This window comes from Electrophorus electricus, chromosome 19 (assembly GCF_041902795.1).
Source record: "Electrophorus electricus isolate QZ-2024a chromosome 19, ASM4190279v1, whole genome shotgun sequence".
Taxonomy (NCBI): domain Eukaryota; kingdom Metazoa; phylum Chordata; class Actinopteri; order Gymnotiformes; family Gymnotidae; genus Electrophorus; species Electrophorus electricus.
Genome location: NC_137515.1, coordinates 4,435,903 through 4,452,392, shown reverse-complemented (window position 1 = coordinate 4,452,392; position 16,490 = coordinate 4,435,903). Strand labels below are relative to the sequence as shown.

Genomic DNA, 16,490 nt, shown 5'->3' with positions numbered 1-16,490 from the left:
CATTTTCACTGATGTGTGTGTGTGTGTGTGCGCGCGCACACGTTTTGATTGATGTGTGTGTGTGTGTGTGTGTGTGTGTGTGTGTGTGTGTGTGTGTGTGTGTGTGTGTGTGTACTGAGGAAAAATGGGTTGATTTGACTTGATTTTCTTTATACATATGCTGCAGTATTTTGTGTATTGAAAGGTTTTAGTCAAGGGGCACCAACTTCTCAAAACACTGACAAGGAGACTTCAGGAAGAACAAGTTTGAATACTCTACACTTTGCCCTTCAAATCTGATTATAACTTTAATGCAAAGTGTGAACAGTATTATAATTAAAAACAACATGGAATCAACATCTAACACTGGCTTCAAAAGAGCCAAAATGTCACAAGAATCTTTTGTTTAGAAGGTAAATCACAAGTTTCAAAACAGACTACCAATTTCTAAACAAAAAGACCATAAATAGAATTTTCCAATGACATTGGGATTGTATTGTGATACAGGCAAATTCGTGTTCTTTCCAAGACACACAAACAACCCGCTAAATGAATAACAAAACAAGCAAAATAAATAATAAAACAAAAAATAATAAAAAATAATTCTACAAGTAGCAATATACTTATCTGATAATCTAGAACATTAATATAAAAAATGTTAAAGGATTCATAGAAGAATTAATGTATACAACCATCCAAATGCAGTCTACACCAATGTCTTAGAGGTCAAGTTGTTATCTGACAGATTAATAAAAATATGGGATCCAGCAATTAAAAGACCTTTTTCAAACTTAGCATACATATAACATCTATACTGTCTTATAGTGGGACCAGTTTTATATATTTGCGTAAGATAACTTTGACAAAAGGTATAAATATACTAGCTCCTGATATCTCCTTTATATATATATATATAATTCATGTGCATGACTATAATAGAATAAGATTTTAAAAATATACAAATTTAATACACAATTACAGAAGCCCATGCAATCATCATACTCATCTCTTCATCTTTTGTAATTTATATCATATGAAGCAGATTCAGTCTTTTGAGGAGAATAAAGTTTGAAATTAAATATGCTTTGAAAATTAATGGAATGTTGAAGGTGATAATTTAAACAGTCTGCAAGTCACAATGTACTTAGCTGATGATCTAAACCATGGATAAAATATAGCATATATTAGAGGATTGACAGAGGAATTGATGGATATAAGCCAGGTAAGAACAGTCCACACCACTGACAAAGATGTCATGTTTTCAACAAACAGAGAACATAGACTAAAAGGTATCCAGAGAGCAAGATAAACACAAACAACAATGCCCAGTGTTTTTGCTGCTTTAGAATTAGAAGACTTAGAAACTTTGGCTCTGTGTCTGTTTGAGGTAGCATTCAACACGGATCTCACAGCTTTAGCTTGACGCCTTGCTAAAGTAAAAATGATTGAATACAAGATGAGTATAACTGAACATGGACATATAAACGAAATCACAAGATCAATGATCACCAAGGAAGATTTTACGATTAAAATGCACTCTCCGTGTCATCTGCTCAAGATCTGAGATGGAAGGAGATTGTCATTAAAGTACAAATAGACAAGGACATACAAAAGAGAAAAAGACCAGCCTAGAATTATGCATAAAGACATTTTAGAAACTGTGACTTTAGTGGAATATAGCAGAGGGTCACTGACTGCAATGTACCTATCAACTGCAATTAAAACCATATTACATACAGATGCTGAAGCTGAGATAGAATTGATTACTAGAAAAATGATACATGCCATTTTACCAAGATACCAACAGCTGTCTCTTAGTTGCATTGTATTTACAGGCATGAAAACAAGTCCCATGAGAAGATCAGCCACAGCCAGAGAGAGGATGAGTAGGTTAGTTGGAGTATGAAGCTGCTTGAAGTGAGAGATGGACAAGATCACAAGCAAGTTCAAAAATACATTGCATATAATGATACAAGACAGAAAAATAAACAAAATTATATTTCCAGGGCCTGTTCGGACCTCCTTTCTGCATGATGAGTTGTTGTCAGGAAAGCAGTACTCAACTGTCATGTTTTGTTGATCCTCTGTGATATTCATCTTAAGTATTTACAGATATGCAAGTTGGAGCTGTTTATAATATGCTGTTCGGCAGTACTGGACTGATGAATTTGTCTTTGCAGATTGTGTATTTATATTGAAGTATGAATCCTCCTACTAACATATGAATGGCCACTTTTTACACAGCATCATTCACTTAATATTCAACAATGTCATTACAGGGGTGACCAGTAGAGGAGTGAATGTGTTTCCAGTTAGTGTTAACAGCTGAATCTCTCACATTTTGCACACAATGTGTTTTTGAGGTATTCCTTTGCTTTTAACACATACTACTTATTAAATAAATAAGCTCCAGTTTTCTCAGCTTTGTGAACTTTTATTTGGATCGTAAAAGTAACTTTAGTAGTATAGCAGCTCCTCTTACTGCCCTCCTCAAAGGAGCTGTGACAAAGATACGCTGGAACCAAGAGGCAGATCAAGCATTCAATCAATTCAAATGATTAAAAGGGGCTTTCACCACTGCTCGTCTTCTTAAACAACCTGATCTTTCCATCCCATTTGTGGTAGAAGTAGAAACCTCCAACATAGGAGTAGGAGCCATTTTGTCACAAAGGAAGGACAAGTCCAACAGACCATTTTTAGCGTACTTTTTCCGTAAACTGGCCCCAGCCATGCAGAACTATGAGATAGGAAAATGTGAGCTATTAGCCATAAAATTGGCTTTGGCAGAATGGAGGCACTGGTTGGAAGGGGACAACTAGCCCTTCACATTTATTACCTACCATTATATTTGGAGTATATGCATTCTGCTAAACAATAAACCCTCGACAAGCCTGTTATTCATTATTCTTCTCACAATTTCAATTCAAGATCCTGTATTGCCCAGGTTCCCACAATACAAAAGCAGATGCCCTGTCCCACTTTCACCTAGGGTACACTGAGGAGGATCACAACACTCAGGAAACCATCCCTCCTACATGGGTGTATATAGCATCTATAAGATGGGAGATTGATGAGGAAATCGAGCAACCAACAAAAGAAACTTGATACTTGAAACTTGATAACAGAGTTATTGTAATGATTGCACACACAAACAAGGAAGAGGATCCAATCGCAGGAGGTCTTATTATTTAGATCAAACAGATCAGTGGGGTCAGGCAGGTAGTTAGGTTGTTTCAAGGTCGATAACATAGGACAGAGTCCAGGGGTCAGAAAGAAGACAAGCTCTGAAACACAGGCAGGAGTCGAAAACCAGGAAGACAAAACCGTAACTGAACCGCTTGTTACGCAACATAAGGTTGGCAATACTTCACGACGTGAGTGTGAAGGAGGGGAGCTTAAGTAAGGGAGGAGTGATGAGGAGAAACAATGATCAGGTGTGTGCTAGCATTCAGGTGAACCAGATTAGAGGAATGTGTGGGAAGAGGTAGGCATGGCAGTGTGGGGTTGAACATGATTCCTGGTGTTCATAACAGTTATTATGTACTGTGTATACTTTGGTACTAAAGAAAAAAAAAGTCACATTAAAATTCTCCAATTATTATGTATATACTCTTCGATACTAAATAAAATAAGAATGTCATTAACATATTCTTGTAATGGTAGGAAAGTGCAATTCTGAAGAGAAACACTACAAGCATACTTGTTGTTTGCCATTATGCGAATGTGAGAAAGAAAGATAGACAAGGGAAATATTATGAAGTTTTAATTGTTAGTAATAAAATGTTTACATTAAGCCATTGTGATTACAGAGAGCCAATGAAATTGAATTAGCAAAGGTGTAACATGGTCAGCCGATTTAGACCATGTAATGTCCATGGATTCGTGCTGCAGAAATGCCTACTAGGATTATTTTGACTAACACTTCAGTAACGTGTTGTGTTAAAACAGGTCGTAGTCTGGAAATATTTCATAAATAAAAAAAACACAATCAAGAAGACACAATTTATGCCTAGAAAAACAGAGCGTACTGTCCAAAATAACACCAAGGCTGTAAACCTTTACGAAGACAGTTATAATAGCTCCAGCCATAGGGAATGTACAAATATAATTTTTTTTAAGTGTAGATTTAAATCCCATAGGAAACAGCTCAGTTTTACTCCTATCAAATTTGAAATAATTGCTTTTTATCCATATATGTGTATCATGGAAATAAGATGTGTGAGTATTGAAAGAGAGAGTAGAAGTTGGCATATTGGACACACACAGCTGCATATCATCAGCATAACAATGAAACCGATCATCATAGATGCTGAAAAATATTGCCAAGAGGCAGAAGGTAAATGATGAATAATAGTGAGCCTAACACTGAACCCTGTGTAACAGCACAATGAACCATAGAGATTTCTGACCAATAATTCTGAATCTGTACCAACTGTGTCCTGTCTGCAAGATAGGAAGCAAACCACTGATGTTCAGTGCCACAGAGTCCAATACTAGCCAACTGCTCCATAAGAAGCTGATATGATATTGTATCAAAGGCTACACTGAGCACAAGTAAAAATTAAAATAGAAAGCACACCTGAATCAGCTGCACAGAGAAGATCAGTGGTGAGCTTAACCATAGCCATTTCTGTACTATGTTTGGGATTTAAAATTCTAATTTCAGAATTGGTCTGATTATAGCAACTTTAAGTGAAAAGTACTAATGATCTATACTAATGATCTTTATGAGAACTTTAATTACTGATTATTATCAAATAAATAATTGAAGGCAAACATGTTTTAACTACCGTTGTAGTAATACAATCTATATGACATACAAAGATATTGGATTTAGTTATAAATTAAAAATTTCTATTTTCAGTTAGAAGACAGAAGTCACATTAATCAGTGGCTGGGGAAAATTTGATAGTGCTTACTGGTGATAAATCTGTCTGTGAAATATTATCAAGTGTCACAGTTAGTCCCTCCCATCTTACATGTTCCATGGTTTCCTTGTCTTGTGTGTTTTTGTTTCCATTCCTTAGTTTTGTTTTCTCTGCCCCTCATTTGGTTTTCCGCACCCATCATTACATTCATCTGTTCCTCGTTCCTAGTCTTGTTAAGTTAATGTATTAAACCCTGTCTTGTTCCCGTTTTCTTGGCTGTTCATGGTTTGGCTGTTTGAATGTTTGGTTGTTTGTTTGAAAGTTTTTGAAAGCTCGTCTGTATTTCAAAGCCCGTGTTTGTTAGCCTGTTTTGTGATTCTAGCCATTTGTTTTTCCTTACCTCCCTGTGTTTTTCCCTAGCTTCTTTGTTATAGACTGCTTCCTATGTTTGCCTCCGTGTATTTTTTTTTTGTTCATGATGTATCCCTTTATGCTACGTATTGACTCAATGACCCTGGACTGCTCTGATGACTCTGAATCTGGATTTGCCCCTAATCCCCTAATAAAGTTCGCTCTTCTTTGCACATGTGTCTGCCTCCTTACTGCTCACCCTTGCATCAAGAGCCAAATGCACAGGAATTGTGCTAATTTTGGAGTTGAGAAACTTCAAAAAAGCAGAATATTGTTCATTAGAGAGGTTAGTATTGATATTTATTTCAGATGGTTTGAGTAAACTTTTCACTGTATAGAAAAGTGTCTTAGTATTCCATTCACCATTAATGCTAATAATGTGTGCATAATAAGATGTTTTTGCACAGAAAGAATATTTTGTAGCAAAGGATATGATCAAAATACTTTTGTTTATGAATAGAAAATCTGGGCTTGGTGTATACCCTCTAATGCCTCGATGTAATTCAGGTACCAAGGAGCACCATGGACAAATAAAACAACCTGTTGTTTTGTTTTTTTTTGCAGGGGCTAGGATATCATGCACAGAAGATAAACTATTATTGTAATAGTCTACTAAACCTGAAAGTGAAGCAATAGGGATAGGAACAGAGTTTGGAATAATTCAACTGTTGAGATCCTCAGGATTAACATATCAAATATTGTGCGATAACATCGTACTGTGCACCTTTGATTTAGCATACAATCATTTGGCAATAATAGTTTTATGGTAGATCAAAACATTGTTTTAAAATCTTTAGTAATCATTGTCAGTTTTACCAAAATGAACATTAAAATATCACATTAAAATAACATTGGAAGACATTGTATCATATAAAGACAAAGAGTTTAACAGCCAGAAGTTTGAAGGCAGACTGGCTAAGTAAAGAAAGTGGCATTAATTTTATACTCTCACAATAAATCAACACAAGGCCACCTCCCCTACCTCAAGCACAAGGCTTGAAAATGTAAACAATTCCACATGGAACTGCTGTATTTAACTCTAGACAGAGTTCCAGTATTCCTACCTGGCTGCCTCTGCCCCACTGAACGTGGACCCAGCAGCCCTTTTTTGTCGGGCCTTTGCTTCCTTTTATCTGATTCCCTGCTTCTGGCACCAATTAGACCTGCACCTAAGAGGATGTTGCCACACGTTGCTCCCAGGAGGGTGTCGGCGTGCCCTGTTCCAAAGATGGTGACGCTATACCTCTGGATCCACTGTCGATTCGACTTTGGTATGTGTAATTGCTGTCAATCATGAATTTTTGTCCAAAATAAATGTCGATCATCAATACGGTTGCATCGTTCTTCACCTCACTCAGTGTCACATAGATAAGCTGACAGCATAAGTTCATTGTATTGGTTAACCAACCATGTGATATTTAGTTCTTTATCTATATATTTTCATAGGTTTATTTCATTTTTCGTCAAAATAAGTGTCGCATGTTGATTTAGTGTCATGTTGTCAACTGGCAATGTGTCAAAATTTCCAAAATGAATCACTTAAGTTCCAGAAAATCAATAAAATTCGAAAAAGACAACACATATGAAAAAGAGACAATATGATGAATATTATTTAAAATATGGGTTCACTTACATCTAATTATTTGGGGAAGTAAAGCCGCAGTCTATAATCTGTGCTAATGACAGCTTGAAAGCAGCAAAACTAAAGCAACATTTAGACAATAAACAAGAAAAAGATTCATCAGTTCAACAGGCAACCAGTGGCTGAGTTCTGGTTGAACATTCAGCAAGATTATCCAGCCTTTACATAACATGCAATCAGAGGCCTTTTGCCATGTGGTTCATTATATGTATACAAAGTTGGATCCTCTGCACTGGTTGTTCTGAAGCCAAAGAACACATCAAAACTAGATGTGGAGAACAACTTAAGACTGGCTGTTTGAAAGATTAAACCTGTTATCAGAAGATTGTGGTTAAAAAGCAGCCACATCCTTCACACCAAAATGAAAAACATTGTGTGTGTATGTGTGTGTGTGTGCACGCACGTTTTGATTGATGTGTGTGTGTGTGTGTGTGTGTGTGTGTGTGTGTATGTGTGCGCGCGCACGTTTTGATTGATGTGTGTGTGGGTGTGTGTGTGTGTGTGTGTGTGTGTGTGTGTGTGTGCGCGCACACGTTTTGATTGATGTGTGTGTGTGTGTGTGTGTGTGTGTGTGTGTGTGTGTGTGTGTGTGTGTGTGTGTGTGTGTGTGTTTTTGTGAGTGTGTGGGTGTACTGAGGAAAAATGGTATGATTTGACCTGATTTTCTTTATACATATGCTGCAGTATTTTGTGTATTGAAAGGTTTTAGTCAAGGGGGGCCAACTTCTCAAAACACTGACACGGAGACCTCAGGAAGAACAAGTTTGAATACTCTACACTTTGCCCTTCACATCTGATTATAACTTTACTGCAAAGTGTGAACAGTATTATAATTAAAAACAACATGGAATCAATATCTAACACTGGCTTCAAAAGAGCCAAAATGTCACAAGAATCTTTTATTTAGAAGGTAAATCACAAGATTCAAAACAGACTAACAATTTCTAAAAAAAAAAGACCATAAAAAGAATTTTCCAATGATATTGGGATTGTATTGTGATGCAGGCAAATTCGTGTTCTTTACAAGACACACCAACAACCCGCTAAATGAATAACAAAACAAGCAAAATAAATAATAAAACAAAAAAATAATAAAAAGTGAAATTTTTTTTTTGAGCAAGGACAGAGATAACATGGAGTTGTCTTAGTGTTCCACCTCTGGCAGGATAAGTCTGAAATTAAAATGCCCTGGAAACAAATTTCATTTTACAGATAAAGACTACAAAATTCTACAAGTAGCAATATACTTAGCTGATAATCTAGAACATTAATTAAAAAAAAAATGACAAAGGATTCATAGAAGAATTAATGTATACAACCATCCAACTGCAGTTTACACCAATGTCTTAGAGTTCAAGTTGTTATCTGACAGATTAATAAAAATATGGGATCCAGCAATTAAAAGACCTTTTTCAAACAGCATACATGCACACATATAACATGTATACTCTCTTATAGTGGGACCAGTTTTATATATGTTCATAAGATAACTTTGACAAAAGGTATAAATATCCTAGCTCCTGATATCTGCTTTATATATATAATTCATGTGCATGACTATAATAGAATAAGATTTGAAAAATACAAATTTAAAACACAATTACAGAAGCCCATCCAGTCATCATACTCATCTCTTCAGTTTTTGTAATTTATATCATATGAAGCAGATTCAGTCATTTGAGGAGAATAAAGTTTTTTAAATATGCTTTGAAAATTAATGGAATGTTGAAGGTGATCATTTAAACAGTCTACAAGTCACAATGTACTTAGCTGTTGCTCTAAACCATGGATAAAATATAGCATATATTAGAGGATTGACAGAGGAATTGATGGATATAAGCCAGGTAAGAACAGTTGACACCAGTGAAAAAGATGTCATGTTTTCAGCAAACAGAGAACATAGACTAAAAGGTATCCAGAGAGCAAGATAAACACAAACAACGATGCCAAGTGTTTTTGCTGCTTTAGAATTAGAAGACTTAGAAACATTTGCTCTGTGTCTGTTTGAGGTAGCATTCAACATAGATCTCACAGCTTTAGCTTGACGTCTTGCCAAAGTAAAAATGATTGAATACAAGATGAGTATAACTGAACATGGGCATATAAATGAAATCACAAGATCAGTGGTCACTAAGGAAGATTTTATAAATAAAATGCACTCTCCGTGGCATCTGCTCAAGATCTGTGATGGAAGGAGATGGTCATTAAAGTACAAAAAGATGAGGATATACAAGAGACTAAAAGACCAGCCTAGAATTATTAATAAAGACATTTTATGAACTGTGACTTTAGTGGAATATAGCAGAGGATCACTGACTGCAATGTACCGATCAACCGCAATGAAAACCATATTACACACAGATGCTGACATTGAGATAAAATTGATTATTAGAACAATTGTACATGCCATTTTACCAAGATACCAACAGCTGTCTCTTAGTTGCATTGTATTCACAGGCATGAAAACAAGTCCCACGAGAAGATCGGCCACAGCCAGAGAGAGGATGAGTAGGTTGGTAGGGGTATGGAGCTGCTTGAAGTGAGAGATAGATAAGATCACAAGCAAGTTCAAAAACACAGTGCAAACAGATATACAAGACAGAAAACTAAACAAAAATATATTTCCAGGGCCTGTTCGGACCTCCTTTCTGCATGATGAGTTGTTGTCAGGAAAGCAGTACTCAACTGTCATGTTTTGCTGATACTCTGTGATATTCATCTTAAGTATTTACAGATAGGCCAGTTGGAGCTGATCATAATATGCTGTTCAGCAGTACTGAACTGATGAATTTGTCTTTGCAGATTGTGCATTTATATTGAAGTATGAATCCTCCTACTAACATATGAACGGCCACTTTTTACCCAGCATCATTCACTTAATATTCATCAATGTCATTACATGGGTGACCAGTAGAGGAGTGAAAGTGTTTACAGTTAGAGTTAACAGTTAGAGTTAACAGTCAGTGTTCAAGCACAATTTACATATATCAGGTTTTCTACAGAAGGTGTTTTTTGTAGTATACTTTGCCTTTAACACATACTAAATATTAAATAAATGCATAGATAATGTTTTAATGTAATGTAATGTTTTATTATTGTAACAAACCTGGTCATCTGTCCTGCGACTGCTGGATCTTTAAGAAAAAACTAAATTTGACAAATCTGAAAGAGGCAGAGCTAATCCATTCTGTTCCCCTGCCACATGTGCTTTATGATAGCGTTTCTATAAAGGGCTTCAGGGAAAATTATTCATTTTCAAGGTTTTTTGTCAATATCAGAGATGATGGAACAGAAACTATGACAATTCAGCATCATACACTACAATTTTCCCACTTAGACTGACTTCAAGTGAAGCAAGTGAATACTGCTCACATTATGTCTGTGCATCTAGGCATTATAAAGACATACTCACATAATTTACAGCATGACAGCTCACTGGGAAACCAGGTTTAATGTTAATCCAGATGTTATTATAACAAAACCAATATATATATCAGCAAGACAATAAAGTACAACAGCCATATTTCAACCTCAGTATTGTCTTTATCTGTCACATAAACCACATGAACATATGTTAACAAGTTCCTCCTTATACAAATCCTCCTTGCCACTTGAACTTGATAAAAGAGTTATTATGTACTGTATACACTTTGTACTAAAAAAAATAATAATGTCACATTAGTCACATTAAAATTCTCTTGTAAGGGTATGAAAGTGTAAGTGCAATTCTCCAGTAAACCACTAGAGTCATACTTGTAAGGAGCTGATAGTGCAGTCTCATACATAAAATATGTAGTTATTGATGATTCAGAAAACCTAATTTAAAAATGATGTTAACAAACATTTTCCTCCAGGGTGAGTGGCACCCTAGTGCCCTCTATTGGCCAGCTGTCACTACCTTTTGGTGTTGAGTGTCGGAAAAGCCGCAATTGCTGCCATATTGTCAGATTGGCGATATACCTGTCTGTGACCCAAGTGGAAGCCCAGATTCCATTACTCCTCCCACCCAATGGCGTGTTGGAGCAATTTCACAAAACACTTAAGTCAATGATTCATAAGTACTGTTTTGAGTCAGGTCATGATTGGACCAAAGCAATTCCAATGGTATTTTTTGCTGTTAGAGAGACATTTCAGGTGTCACTAGGTTTTAGTCCAGTACAACTTGTTTTCAGACACTCTGTAAGATGTCCTTTAAAATGATTGAAAAATAGATGGCTGTCATCACATTTTGCACACAATGTGTTTTTGAGTTTTATTCTGTTACACCCTCTTGTTAGTATCTTGACGGTTATTGCCTTCACCTGTATCTTGTTAGTACCCGTTAGTCTTTGTAAACCCTGTGTTTGTACATAGTCTTTAGGAAGTCTCGTCATCTTGTGGTACATTTCTGAATAGAAATGTTATCATGTTGTTTTTATCGTGTCTGTTTCTCTGGTTATTTAGATTTCTGCATATTCTTTTGGATTACGCTCTTTGCCTGTCTGTTCTGGTTTGCCTTACGACTGTGGATTACCCTTGTTCACACACATTCCTTTCCCCATAGGGCTACACCTGCTCCTGCTGCCCCATTGTTTCCTCCTTCTCCTTTGCCTGGTTTTGTTTTTGCCCCCGTTGTATTGACTGTCCCTGTGCCAGTTTCTGTGCCCATTCCAGTTCCTCTTTCTCCCTTGGTTTCTGTCCCTGTGCCCATCCGTGTGACCCTTCCGGGGCCCGTGTCTGTTCTTATTCCCGTCCCTTTGTACCTGGACTGGTCTATGTTGCATTTTTGTTTTCCTCTTCCTTTTGTGCCTATGGTCATCACTTATCGCTTGTCGTCTTTTGTTGTGTCTCCTCGTCCTCCCTCCTGGACTTTTGTCATCCTCAGTCTGTTTCTGTTGTGGGTTCTGTTCCAGCTTCCATGTCCATTCCTGGGTCTTGTTCTGTTGCATCTGCTCCTGTTCCCCTGGTTTCTGTGTCTGTTACCGCGTCAATCCCTGTTTTTTTTTCTGCTGTGTCTGCTCTTGTTGCCCCAGTTCCTGTGTCTGTTCCCACATCTGTTGCCCCAGTTCCTGTGTCTGTTCCCACATCTGTTGCCCCAGTTCCTGTGTCTGTTCCCACATCTGTTGCCCCAGTTCCTGTGTCTGTTCCCACATCTGTTGCCTCAGTTCCTGTGTCTGTTCCCACATCTGTTGCCTCAGTTCCTGTGTCTGATCCCACATCTGTTGCCCCAGTTCCTGTATCTGTTCCCACATCTGTTGCCCCAGTTCCTGTGTCTGTTCCCACATCTGTTGCCCCAGTTCCTGTGTCTGTTCTCACATCTGTTGCCCCAGTTCCTGTGTCTGTTCCCACATCTGTTGCCTCAGTTCCTGTGTCTGATCCCACATCTGTTGCCCCAGTTCCTGCGTCTGTTCCTTGTTTTTGTGGTGTTCCGTCTGTTCCTATTGTGTCTCTGCTTTCTGTGTCTTCTGTCTCTTCTGCTCCTGTGTCCAGTTCCTGTGTCTGCCTGTGTCCTTCCTGCTCCTGTTTTTGCCCCCCCCAAGTCTACTCCTGTTTCTGCTTCTTGTCTTGCCTGTTCTGTTCATGTCAGTGTCTTGTCCTATTCCTTTTTTTGTTTGTGGTTGTTCTTGTTTTTGTGCGCCACGGTGCTGTGCGCTTTGGAGGCGGGGTATTGTCACGATTGGTCACCCTCTAGTATCCATGTTTCCATGGTTTCCCTGTCTTGTGTCTTTGTTTGCATTACTTTCTTCCTTTGACCCTGGACTGTTACAACGATACTGACTCTGGACTTGCCCATAATAAATTTCGCTCTTCTCAGCACGTGTCTGTCTCCTTAGCGCTCACCATTTAGAAAGAACAATTACTGTTCATGAAGCAAGTTCAGAAAGATAGTGATCTACACAATCACTGAATCTGTGCAGTGAATATTGTCTATGCTGAATAAGCAACAAAGAAAAAAGATTCTAATTCTTTAAATTAATGCTCTTACTGGATCTTTTTGGAACAACATTAATTATTTCCTGTACTCACTGCAACATAATGTATTTAGTATACCCACATTATACAGAGGCAAGGTAAGTCCACACTATCCTAAATATTGCATATAATCATTAAAGAGCTCAGTATAGTGAGATAGTATTAATATATATAGGCCTATTAGTCAAATAATCATATTGGATTTTAAAACTAATTTGTATTTCCTGAAGGAAATACGTAGGTCTTGAAAGAGGTGAACGTGTGTGTGTGTGTGTGTGTGTGTGTGTGTGTGTGTGTGTGTGTGTGTGTGTGTGTGTGTGTGTGTGTGTGTGTGTGTGTTTTGAGCATGTGTGTGGTTGCTATGTTGTTGCACACACTTTTTTTTAAGGAAATCCAACCTGAGGTTATTGAACCCTTACTAAATTTAATAAACTCATCCACGAACATTGGCTACATAACTAATTCATTCAAATTAGCAGTAACCATGTCTCAAAAAAATCTAAACTCTACCCATGTCAGCTGTCAAACTACAAGCTGATCTAAAACCTTCCATTTATTTTCAAGATCCTAGAAAAAAAGCTGTAGCACAGCAGCTAAGCTCATACCTGAATTAGAACCAGATACCTGAAGTCTTTCAGTCAGGGTTAGACCTGACTGAATTGTATGTTATGACCCTGTCTAGGCGGTGAGGTTGCAACAGCAGTGTGAAAATACTGGTAGCAGGATGGTATGTGGAATGATTAAATCACTGGACTGAACTGGCAGACAAGGTGAAATGTTGTATATTTTAAAGGGTGAACACACACACACACACACACACACACACAAATACACACGCAAACACTGAATAATGTCAGGGGTGGCTAATTGCCGACATAACAAACCAAACCCACACTACCAAAAGAAACACCACAACTAACTACATTTTGCAGGAAAAAAATGAAATACAATTCTACACTAACTCCCTGACAATAAACAGACAATAACCCAAACGCAAAAACAAACAGGCACCACTCCCTACAATCAGTAACTATACATATAAACATACAGAAAAACACTTCATCTTTCACAGGGATCACAATCATAAACAAAACAGGGAATGCTCACATTCACAAGCACAAGCACAAGCAAACTAGGGATGTGACAAGATAAGGTAAGGTAAGCACAGCAAAGATTACAAACTCACAAATCACTGCCAATACAAGAATGAGCTTTTGGCAAGCCACTGTCTTCTTCCTCCAGGGTCCTTATATAAGCCACAGCAATCACTCCAGGAAGGGCGAGGCAACGAGGTGCACAGACAGTCCCAAATCCCAAACTGGACCAGGAGCACACTGCAGTCCAGGAGTGTAATATGTACTACAGATACACCTCAGATTTACATAGTTAATGACATGTTGTTGGCTTCTGGGTTATGTTTCTTTGCTTATATTGCTTAGTCTGAATGCAGCATTTGACACTATAGATCACAACATTTTACTAGATAGACTCAGAAATGTTGCAGGGATTAGGAGAATAGCCCTTTCCTGGTTTAAATCTCATCTAGCCGTTCGCTACCAGTTTGTTTACATACATTATTCAGCATACAACAAGGTTAGCTATAGTGGCCCACAAGGATCTGTCCTTGGGCCTCTGCTTTTTTCTATATATATGCTACCTCTAGGTTAAATTATACATAAACATTTTGCTAGTTTACACTGCTCCGCTGATGATATTCAGCTGTATGTCTCAGCCAAACCATAGGACATATATCAGTTTAGTATTACTGAGGAATGCATAAAGAATGTCAGACAATGTATATTAAGAAACTTTCTCTCACAACCTGTCCATGCAGTAACGCCCCCTAGCGGGCCCACCAGTGGGCCCAAGCTGGCATACTCAAATGAATCACATGATCGCATCAAATATTCTTAAAGTAGAGTAGATTTATCAACATAAACATTTCTTAGGCCTAATACAAATACCTGTTTACTGATTTTCAGCCATCTACATGCATCCGTTCAACAGAAATCCCACACTGAATACATCGTGTTTTTCTGGTAAATCTCCACAACAATCATGCCTGGCCTTTTAAAACATGCTTCTGATATAAGATAACTTCAGATTTTGTCATAGAAAATTCAAATACAATCAAAGCAACTGTGTGACAGGCTTAAATGGTATACAGAGTGTTAGTAAAGTTCTTTAATTACGTGCTCACTTCTTTGCTCGGAAACGCGTTCGGTTCCTTTGTAAGATAACACAAAATACGCAAGCCTTTAGTTACCTCAAAATGCACGTTACTCACATAAAACTGATCCTGAATAGAGCATTAGAGCCCCCTTTTCTATTTTCTATTGATTTCTATTGGCCATTGCAGCACCATTGTCTTGGAGTGAGAGCAAAAAGAGGGGGATCTAGCAAGTAAAAGACCTTTTTCAAACTTGGCTTACATGCATACATATCATACATATAAGATAGTGTGTACACTGTCTTATAGCTGGACTTGTTTATATATGTGAATAAGCAAAGTTTGACACAATTACGACACAATTACAGAAACCTGTAGATTCATCCAACTCGTCTTTTCAGTTTTTTAAATCATTTGTTCTTTTCAGGTTCACTTTGCCAATTTTTACTTGAGTTTAAAAAAATTCTCAGAAACATAACTTATGTGATGCAGTATCAGTCATTTGAGGATAATGAAGTTTGGAATTTAATATAATCGATTGAAAATTATCAGTTAAATAGTTTTTAAACCATGGATAAAATATAGCATACATTAGGGGATTGACAGAAGAATTAATGAATATAAGCCAAGTAAGAACAGTCCACACCACTGACAAAGATGCAGTGTTTTCAGATGATGGAGAACATAGATAGAAAGGTATCCAGAGAGCAAGATAAACACAAACAACAATGCAAAGTGTTTTTGCTGCTTTAGAATTAGAAGACTTAGAAACATTTGCTCTGTGTCTGTTTGAGGTAGCATTCAACAAATGATTAAAAGGGGCTTTCACCACTGCTCCTCTTCTTAAACAACCTGATCTTTCCATCCCATTGGTGGTAGAGGTAGACACCTCCAAAATAGGAATAGGAGCCGTTTTGTCACAAAGGAATGACAATTCCAACAGACCATTTTTAGCGTACTTTTTCCGTAAACTGGCCATGCAGAACTATGAGATAGGAAAATGTGAGCAATTAGCCATAAAATTGGCTTTGGCAGAATGGAGGCACTGGTTGGAAGGGGACAACTAGCCCTTCACAGTTATTACCGACCATTGTAATTTGGAGTATATGCATTCTGCTAAACAATTAAACCCTCGACAAGCCTGTTGGTCATTATTCTTCTCACAATTTCAATTCAAGATCCTGTATTGCCCAGGTTCCCACAATACAAAAGCAGATGCCCTGTCCCACTTTCACCTAGGGTACACTGAGGAGGATCACAATACTCAGGAAACCATCCCTCCTACATGGGTGTATATAGCATCTATAAGATGGGAGATTGAGGAAATCGATCAAGCAACAAAAGAAACAGTAATACCTGCTGAATATCCTGTGGGGAAACTACATACCAGTATCATGCCGAGATCGACAATTAACCTGGACTTATTCTTATCTCACTACAGGTCATACTAGTGAAACCTGTACTCGAC

The 16,490-nt window shown here is 37.5% G+C and overlaps 1 protein-coding gene and 1 pseudogene across 1 annotated transcript; both read right to left on the bottom strand.

The window, feature by feature from the left end:
• Nucleotides 1-280: 280 nt before the first annotated feature.
• On the bottom strand, nt 281-2,076 carry LOC113568772 (trace amine-associated receptor 6-like; annotated as a pseudogene).
• A 5,757-nt stretch (nt 2,077-7,833) lies between these two features.
• LOC118242876 (trace amine-associated receptor 6-like) lies at nt 7,834-9,654 on the bottom strand. The gene has a single exon (XM_035535874.2). The coding sequence runs from the start codon at nt 9,617-9,619 to the stop codon at nt 8,636-8,638; it is 984 nt and encodes a 327-aa protein (XP_035391767.2). The 5' UTR covers nt 9,620-9,654; the 3' UTR covers nt 7,834-8,635.
• Between the last annotated feature and the right edge of the window lie 6,836 nt (nt 9,655-16,490).